This window comes from Etheostoma spectabile, chromosome 6 (genome assembly GCF_008692095.1).
Source record: "Etheostoma spectabile isolate EspeVRDwgs_2016 chromosome 6, UIUC_Espe_1.0, whole genome shotgun sequence".
NCBI lineage: Eukaryota > Metazoa > Chordata > Actinopteri > Perciformes > Percidae > Etheostoma > Etheostoma spectabile.
Window position 1 is genome coordinate 4,090,121 of NC_045738.1, and position 10,247 is coordinate 4,100,367.

Sequence of the window (10,247 nt, forward strand, 5' to 3'; positions counted from 1 at the left end):
ACACACATACACACACATACACACACAAACACATACACACACTAACCCTAAGCTCACAAGGGGGAAACAATACCAGCAACACCAATCTGCATATGCTCTTCAGTAACAGAGAAAGTGTTTACTATTTATTATTATTATCTGTGATAGATAGGCTATTAGGCTAAAACACATGTGCAGTACTCAAGGAGGGTTGGATGTTGGTCACCTCTTACTGCCCGTAGGCATGTTTTTTTTTAGTAGTAAAAAATATATATATACATAAAATAATAGATATCGGTATATACTTGTACAAAAAATATGATCTGTTAAAAGTACTCTTAATACACACCGGACCCAGCCTTAGATAATAATACTCTCCTTTCATACTGAGAAAGCTACAATTAAACATTAACAACATTGTTGTGTAAATGAGCATTGTTTCTTATGTGGCCAACACCACAGGAACAATGCACCATAGCAACAAAGCAGCCCTCAGCAGTTTCATGCAATGTATCTATTTCCATGACAACATTATTAAAAGTGTGGTGGCCGGGTTGGCTCGGTTGGTAGAGCAGGCGAACACATACTGGGAGGTTTATGCCTCGACGCAGAGGTCCAGGACGATTTCCAGCATGTCTCTCCCACCTAGCTGTCCTATCAAATAAAGGCGCAAAAGCCCAAAAAATAAAAAGTAAAAAATTATATACAGTATATATTATTAAAAGTGTCATGGCTGCCATCTGAAGTATTTTTATCTAACATTAGCAAGAGAAAAAACAGCCAAGAGACCTAAAGGTGCTTTCTCACTTCTTGATTCTTGATTAAATAGATGTTTGTAGATGTACCGCTGTTTGATGGGAAATATTTGGATAAAACTACTTATATTGTTCATTAAGCTAAAACCTGCTAAATGTCTTTTCTTGCGGTAAAAATAAAAGTGTCTTTACTTTTTTGAAACTTCGTATATGTGGCTTGAGTGAACTAGTCTCTAAAAGGTAACAGAGCAGTTTAATGAAAAACTCTTTAAGTGTTCATAAAACCTGCTCACATATGGGATTTAAAGACAAAAGTGAAAAGTGAATCACATCGTTTTAGGATTATGCTTCATAAATTAAATTGAATTCAATCTGTTGTGCAAACAATACAAAACCAAGACAAATGGCGTACCAAGAGACATTAAAGCAAGCGTTTTCCCAAAGCTAAACCAATGGTTATGTCTTTAAAACTGTCTTCAAACTAATAACAACTTTTAACACAGAGTAATGCTGGAGCGCTGGTATGTCTCTGTGTGATTATTAAAGAGCTTTCAAGAACAATGCTGCTGTAGAGCTAAAATATTGACTTTGGTCCCCCGTCCCACTGGTGAATACAAACACCCTTAACCGCTCAAAGTCAAAGATGTATAAGCCCATCTAACACACACACACACACACACACACACACACACACAAATAGAACTGGCAAGCCACCAAAACACTCAATAAAGCCAATCTCTTCCTCGCACGGCAGACTGTGAATTCCCAGTTTGCTTTGCAGCGACAACAGGGTGTATGTGTGTGTGTGTGTGTGTGTGTATGTGTGTTTGTGTGAAGATAAAACACAGCAATCATTGAATACAGGCACAAGAGCCATTCGACTAAATGCTTGGACGAAGCTGGCATGAAAACTGTACCTACATGCGCGCGCGCACACACACACACACACACACACACACACACACACACAAACACACAAAATTAGGAATGGATATGCTTGCCAAGTCATTTTCCCCTCTGTTCCAGAAGTCACTGAAGTGCTTAGCACACAGTGAGCAGATTTCAGCCTATGGAAATGGGAAGGCAGAGTAACACAGGAAAAAAAAAGGGAAAGGTGGGAGGTGGAGTCAGAAAGCAGAAGAGCATGTTGGTCACCAAAATTGCTAAAACATAATTGGTCACACCCATTTGGGCTAGCATTGGCATCCACGAATTGTACTTGAGCCCATTGCAGGGAATTAGAAGCATTTTTTTAATTCAAGTTTTAGGTTAATGCATAAAGTGCAAATATTTCATGTTATATATTTCAGCAGGAATGTGCTGGGGACAAACCATAGACCGTAACATTAATAAATATACAGTCTATAGGACATACACTAAACTCGAGTTTTTTTGTTTTTTTTACCGATGAAAGACAAGATCTCGACTTTCATGGAGGAAAAAAAAATGTTTTTCTCCCCCCCCATGTCAAAATAAAGATCTTGCAAATAAAACTCAACTTTGCAAAACAAAGTAAAGATCATGCAAAAGTGTTTGTCCCCAGTACAGTTACTTTTCCCGCTCCATGTCATCTCTGGGGCTCTGTAGATGTTCTTCTGACAAGAGACTTAGATCAAGTAATTGTTGAGGTTGGTCAGTATGCATAACATGGTCAGTTGTGAAGTGTAAATAAGAATTAAACAGTCAAGTAATGTCACAGCTAAACAGTAATTGTTAATGGAAAGAGATGAGGAGAGACACATGAAAGAAGAAGAATTCTGTCTTTGCTTCTTCTTTCAAACCAGAACACACACTTAGACACACACACCACACACCACACACACACACACACACACACACACACACACACACACACACACCACCACACACAAAATTTACCAGACATTCATTCTGCCAGGCCTCTGTAAGGTACAGTAGTGTCAGTCACTGCTGTTACAGTGTGTCTACCCTGGGGCTAAATAGACCTCCCCCCCTCCAGCCATGCACGCACACATCCACACATGGTACAGAATTTTCATATTTTATGTCAGTGACTGCATCCTGTGTCAATTAACGTCAGTGCTAAAATAAATGCGATATGGAAGCTTTGATCCTTTGAATATTTTAATTGCACCTTTAACATTATTGTCTCTTTAATCTCACAAGAAGCTGCTGCTGCCGCTTTGACTGACACCAAAATTCTGAGCTAAAACGCACAGGGAGATAAAAAAAAGAAAGATATTTTTAATGGCACAGTTTTGAAGCACGCTAAATATCAGCATGGTAAATTGACTGAGCTAAATTGGGCTTAACCTGACAAACATCAACATTGTAATTATGTCAGGTTTTCACTCCGTGCTTTACTGATTGCTTGCCAGAAGTATTACACCCAGATAAAAAACCTCAAAACCAGAGTGGAATCAACCGAAACCTGCTGTCTCCACATTTCTTTGCATTTTCTTTTCTTCCACTCGTAAGAAATACAAGGCACCACTGTATAAAAAATCCCAAATATTTAGTGTAAGTGGACTGTACGCTATTTGTATATGTTTGTTTGAAAAAGTCTTTTCTGATAATTCTGATATTCAGATTTATTTTATTTACTCCACACCACATTCACCTTATTCAAATTAATGACTTGTGTCATGTGTTCTTTCCAGTATAAAGATATCCAGACAAACACAGAAGTGATATAAGTAAAGTGTTGGATGCAGAAGTTATTAAGGAATTAACTTTGTTAAGCAGAAAGGAAAAGGTCACAGCCTGAGATTGGGGCTAATGAGAAGCTCTGTCAGCCATTACATGTCATGTGAAGACGCTCTGTATTAGCTACACTCATGCCAGTTGTTGGCATCAATTTGATGGTTTACCCATGGATTTGTATTTTCCTTCAGCTCAGTATGAAGGATAATTACCAAGCTAAAAGAGAAGACCAGCAAGCTTTGCATGATCCTGAATGTCGTACTTACAGCAGTTTGCACCACAGGTGGTCTGAGTACAGGGTACAGGCGGCTCAAATCTGACGCTAACAAAGAACCATAGCTTGAACTAATTTCCAAATTACTCTACATTTGTGTCAGATACATACATATCAGCATCATTACACATATCAGAAAAGCGTATACACTGACTTTTTGTTTTAGAAAATTCATCACTACGATGTGCATCTTTGGTGTCTATAGTGTCTTATTTTATACTATGTTGATCATTAGGTTCATTATGACACTTCACTAAAGTTCTATCATTTTATATTTCAGGATTTGGGATGCTGGTAATGTGCATCCATTGTTGTTTAGATCATGGCTCACAGCGGCATGTCTTTATGTTTATTTTTAAACAGAGTCAGGCGTTGTGGCTGAAGGGACCAGACGGCCGCAGTCCTCAGATATGCAAAAACTACAGTAGCTATGGGTTTGTTCGTCTGTTTAGGCCCTCTGCAATATGCCTAACTTGTTGCACATGCACATATTATTGCGGGATGATGGCATTTTCATAATTTTTTAAACAATAACACATCACGTCTATCCATCACATTACAGTATCAACATTTCCAAAATAGCATAACAAGCACAAATCCATTGTTGAAGATAACAATTTGGACTGATGTACAGGGATGATGTAGCAGCATAAATACATTTAGTTTATCTTTATTTGTTTGTCTGTATAAACCATTTACTGATTGATAACTATTGCTATAATTAGACTGCTATAAGATATACTGTGCATGCGGTCTAGTCCTTAGAACAGGGTCACTGTCACATTTTTCTTCAGTTTAACACTCGTAATGGTGATTTATACATTTTTAAATTGTCTACATTTATTTTAGTGCGTGTTAAGATCTCAGTTGGATCTTTATATAGATACTTTACTATGTTGCACTCACAGCAACGTTGTATATCAGCCTCTTATAAGTACATTGTTTCAATACATGAACGCCCTTCTGTGAGTACCAACATTGCCTGTGTTATTACGCAAGCCAAACAACTCAGAATTTAAAACACTTAAATAAATAAAATCCAATGACATGATGGATGAAAAAATGACAGGCAACCTCCCTTGCATTTATCTTAAGTCCCTCCGTTTCATATCAAAAGGACATCACTGTGTAGATCACAAATTGACAACAGCTGCAACTAAGACAAGCATTCAGAAACTTTTTCTTTTATTCAAAACAAGTGAAGTGAATGATGCAAAGTGAATAATGATCTCCTTTCTATGCTTCCCGCCTCAATATTTCATAGTAAGTGATGATCTCCCAAACATAAAGGATGTCGTTGCATCCATATTTCATTGGAGAACAATGTGGTGTAAATGACATACACAGTGAGGAAATGTGCTTACAAAGCATCAAAAGAACTGTCACCCAGTATGGATGGCTGCAGAATAATATAGGGCACTGCTGGATGGATGTAACAAGCTTCATAGCTACACGCATCATTTGATCACATAATACAAAGCTATTTTGTGTGTGTGTGTGTGTGTGTGTGTGTGTGTGTGTGGTGTGTGTGTGTGTGTGTGTGTGTGTGTGAGAGAGAGAATGAGAGAGAAACGCTTCGTTTGATCGGGTAATATAAAGCTTTGGTGCCTGTGTTTGTGTGCAAGTTTGCTTGATGTACATCATCTGCCCACATACTACAAAATTGCAGTGTGCTGTGGGTGTGTGTGACATGTACCATCTAGGTAAGAAAAAGCCAGGGTAAATATCTGTGTGTCAACAGAATGTGTAACATGAATCATATAATAGAGTAATACAACGCTAGTGTGTGTGTTTGTGTGTGTAGGCTACAAAGAGTGGTATGTATAATAACAGGGCTTTCTGAATAAGACCGCAATGAGCCCTGTCACTCCTGACACACACATGCTGGCTTTCTGCTAAATTAAGCATACAGCATCAGCACATCAGACAGGGCAGGCATGTAAGTACACACACACACCACCCACACAAAACACACACACACACACACACACACACAAGCTGAAAGACACTTTTGACTAGGAATATATGCAAGGCATGTGTGCATATGCAGAGCACACGGTTAAAAATGCAGACATACTGACAGACACGTGCCAGTGCAATGCGACACATAAATTGTGGCATGGATTCTTAACTGTCGTAAAATTAAAAACATATGTTGGGACCGCTGTATCTCCAAACAGAAAGACATTAGAGAGAAACACAAACAGACTGTATAGCATAAATAAAAACAACTGAGCGATACAGAGCACTGTGGACACACAGGACTTGTTTATTTGTAAAAACCTAGCATTTAATACACAAGTAATTTCAAACATGACAGATTGCATTTTTCCTTTATTAAACTATTTTGGATGGTTGCAACAATGCTAATCAAGAAAAGCCAAAAGGTCAGTCACATTTATGACTCATACACCACAAGCAGCCCATGTATCAACAGAGTACTTGTATTACAGGGTCAATTTACCTGAAAAAAGAAGAAAAAAATCTCATTTACCTCTAGTGATGTATAGTTTTAGATACATTTGCCTTTACTGTATTGGGGTGGCAGCAAAAATCTTACCAGACACAACTACAGGTAAGTAAGAAACTATAAACAACAATCCTTCATGGTGGCACCAAAGCCGGCCATCACATGTAAAAAAAAACAACAAAAAAAATCACATTGGATGAGTGGTGTACTGTGGGACAAAATAAAGAGTTCATAATGATCATCAATCCAAGCAGTCCGCATTAGCCACCTGGCCCTACATCAGCCACCTGACTTTGATGTATGAGACAAAAAAAAACATAAAATGAAACTAACAAAAAAACTTTAACGAAAGAATTACATGCTAAAACAACTTCAGAGACAGTAAGAAAGAAAAGTCTTTCATTGAGATCAGAAAATATACTGTCCATGTCCCTCTTTCAAAAATAAATACTTTGAAATGAAGGATACAAATTGCCTTTAACCACAGTGTTGCTGCTGACCTGTCAAGACAATGTGGTTATTCCTCCATCAATGACAAAAGACACTGACATCACTAAGTGGTAAACTATTTAAAAAGTCTAACTTTAATTAAAATACTAACTTCACCGAAAACAACATGAATCTCAGAACATTTAAATAATCCTTAACTGTGATACTGACTCTGTCTTGTTTTCTTTGGATTCATTCAAGATAGAATAAGAGCACGTGGAGTTTTATCACTGTATTCACCCGCTTCAAACACATTGTTTAGGCTACTACGATGTCACTGTCCTCTCACTTCCTCACAATCTTCTTCTGGTTTGCAGTTGTACCATCAGTACAGTTTCTCTACGATGAAGGCCAAGATGGCTGCTGCCAGAGTGAGCCCGATCCCCAGCTTCTTCAGTACTTCCCTGTCAAGACTGTAAGAGCCGATCAACAAAACAGATGAAGAAGGCATAGAAGAAGGACCTTGGATGCCATTGGGCGTCTGATGCTGTGGAAGGAAACATACAGAAAGTAACTAAATAGTTGAAATAGTAAAGTTAGAATTTGAATATGTCTTGTGATATCATGTGAATATTCCTTTGATGTGCGCCAATACACGACTCGCACTGCTGTCTCCCACACACTTGTGGACAGATAGTTTGTTGCACCTAATAGCACAAGTCATGCCCATTATTCAAAATTAGATTTAATCGACTGGCCACAGTCACAAATCAAACAGCGAGGCTTGACAGCAGAGTGACCAGTGATCCAACGCATCAAATGTCTGAAATCGGAGAGCTCTGTTTAGTCTTAATGTGTTGGACCATTAAAAAGACATCCACCACTGAAGGGATGTGACAGTGAAAGATGGTAAAGAGCAATGCTGAGAAGAGTGGAGCAGGAGAAAAAAAATAGTAGAAGAGTAGAAAGTAGAGGATTATTTCTTTTTGGGATTTTATTTGGCCACATTGTTCAACCAAATCACAGTTTACTCAGCCCTTGATTTTTCATAAAATAGACATTTATGTGAGGACTACCCATAATGGATCATTGCTGCTGATCATTAGGAACACCTCTATTGATGCCACTTGATATTAAGATGTGGTGTCATCATTTAAGTGCGCAAAGGGTTATTACGATGCTTCATACTTTCCTGTCACTCTTCCGTCAGCTGGACCTGAGAGGACCTGCTTTCTCTCTACAACTCAGTTTTATTACAGACACAATGATGAACATAACTTTTTAAATTCACTGCTCATTTCAATATTTTGTAGATGAAAGTGTTCATAAAACCATCAATGTGCTTAGTGCATTTCAAATATGATGCCATTATCTCTGTGTAACCCAGTTAATGCAGTTTTGTAGTGATCCAATTATTACAGAGTGCTGTCTATTAAATCAAGCTGATGTTGGGGAAGGTGCACTGTGATTTAATTACATGGGGAAGCTAGGAGAGACATGAGAAAATAAGAGTTAGTTTACAATGTTAAGACCGTGATGGTGCTCGAGTTAATCTCTCAGTAGCACATCATTTTAATGTGGCTTTGCAACGTTTCTATAACAAGTATTACTTCCCATACAACTGCTTTCTATAGCAACATAGAAAATAGAGAAAATAAACAAACTGAATGTGAGAGGTTTGTGCGTTTGGGTTGTCGCTAATAGTCAAACATTACTTAATTAATGCACATGAAAGCATGATGCTGCTTATTGAAACAACACTACAAACAGCTGTAATGAGAGCAACATCAAAAACAAGATGGAATTTATCAGCTGTGGATGGTGTTAATACAACTGAGATGGAAACACTGAATACTAATAACCAGCCCTGTGTCTCCCTGACCTCCACCCGTCCTCATTGATCATCAGTGAGCTTGACATTTATCTAGTTTTATCTTAATGTCTGAGAGTGGAGACCTGAGGTGTACTTTAATGCAAAGACAAATAATTGCTAAATAAACAAATAATCCTGCACAACATGTGGCTCTTTTAATTTGAGCTTTAAACAATTTGGATAGGAGAGCCAACACTTGTCTACATCTCCGAGTGGAGTGGAAATCGATGAGGATGGCCTTGTGGCAGTTCCTATGTCTGTCCTGTGTGACGGTTGGTAAAATTACTTCTCCCCATGAAGGTTGATTATTCAGAGCGATATTGAGCAACTGTTCAGCAGCTTTCCAGATAACCTTTAATCAAGTGGACTAGGGTTGACTGTAGGACTTTTGGATTTGATATTTAGCATAGGTAGATTGATTATTTCTTCTCTCTATGGATTGCCAATGAGAGCTATTTCAACTTTTCTTTCATCCTCCATCTCTTTTGACAAAGTCGGATGCTTAGCCATCTAAGGACTTCTGTTTACCATTACCTGCCTTGGATTAGTGAATCCAAGGAAGGCTGCTGGCCCAGATGGAGTTCCTGGCAAGGTGCTCAGGGGCGTGTGCTCACCAGCTCGCCCTCATCTTTGCAGGATCTTCAACCCTCCCTGGCCCAGGCAGGTCATCCCCACCTGCTAAAATCAGCCACTCTACATCCCAGTGCCGAAGAAGTCTCCATCACCAGCCTAATGGTTCCCTCCTGTGGCCCTCACCCCGGTAATCATGAAGTGCTTCGAGAGACTTGTTCTCCAACACATCAAGGACTACCTCCCCCAGATCTGGACCCCTATCAGTTTGCCTACCGCACAAACAGATCCAAGAGGATGCCATCGCCGTAGCTCTCACTCTGCCATGAGCCCCTGGAGCGCAAGCAGAGCTACGTTCCGGATGCTCTTTGTGATTACAGCTCCGCCTTTAACACACTATCACGGACATCTCATATCCAAACTAGTCACTCTAGGCTCCCCCCTCTCACTTGTGCCTGGCTAAAAGGACTTTCTACCAATCGGCCGCAGACGGTGGACTGGGCCCCACCTCTCTCCACTCGTATGTTGAGTACTGGCTCCCACAGGGCTGCGTGCTGAGCCCCTCCTGTAATGCCTCTACACCCACGACTGCAGTCCGACCCCACAACAACAACCTCATCGTCAAGTTTGCTGACAGCACCACAGTGGTCGGACTCATCTCAAAGGGAGACGAGGCAGCCTACAGAGAGGAAGTCCGAACTTGGCAGCTTGGTGTTCGGAGAACAAACCTGTCTGAACACAAGAAAACCAAGGAGATCATCGTCGACTTCAGGAAGAAGAGACCGACCTAGCCCCCCTGTACATCAACGGCGAGGTGTGGAGAGGGCCACACCTCCAGTTTCTTGGTGTCCTCATCTCAGTGACATCTCCTGGTCAGCCACATCACACGGTCATCAAGAAGGCCCAGCAAGACTACACTTCCTGAGGGTCCCAGGAAGTACGACCTGGACTCCAACTTGCTGCTGACCTTCTACCGCTCATCCATCGAGAGCCTGCTGAACGCATACACAGTATGGTACGGCAGCTGCACCGTGTGCAGACAGGGAGAGGCTGCAGGGGTGTAAGGTCAGCACAGAAGATCACCGGCCTGCCCTCTCCCCTCCCTGACGGACATCTACACCTCCCGCTGCCTCAGCAGAACAGAGAACATCATCAAGGACAGCTCCGACCCTGCTCTGATCTGTTTGACCTGTTGCCCTCAGGAAGGCGCTACAG

The 10,247-nt window shown here is 40.3% G+C and overlaps 2 protein-coding genes across 2 annotated transcripts in view; both read right to left on the reverse strand.

Moving 5' to 3' along the window:
* The window catches only part of mal2 (mal, T cell differentiation protein 2), an 871,414-nt gene that overhangs the window by 454,793 nt on the left and 406,374 nt on the right, over positions 1 to 10,247 (reverse strand). The gene's annotated exons all lie outside the window — the stretch shown is intronic.
* The window catches only part of cdkal1 (CDK5 regulatory subunit associated protein 1-like 1), a 274,625-nt gene continuing 269,236 nt past the window's right edge, over positions 4,859 to 10,247 (reverse strand). The window contains exon 15 of the mRNA XM_032518043.1: positions 4,859 to 7,136. Within this exon, the coding sequence (XP_032373934.1) occupies positions 6,975 to 7,136 (162 nt within the window). The 3' untranslated portion in view covers positions 4,859 to 6,974. The remainder of the gene's footprint in view (positions 7,137 to 10,247) is intronic.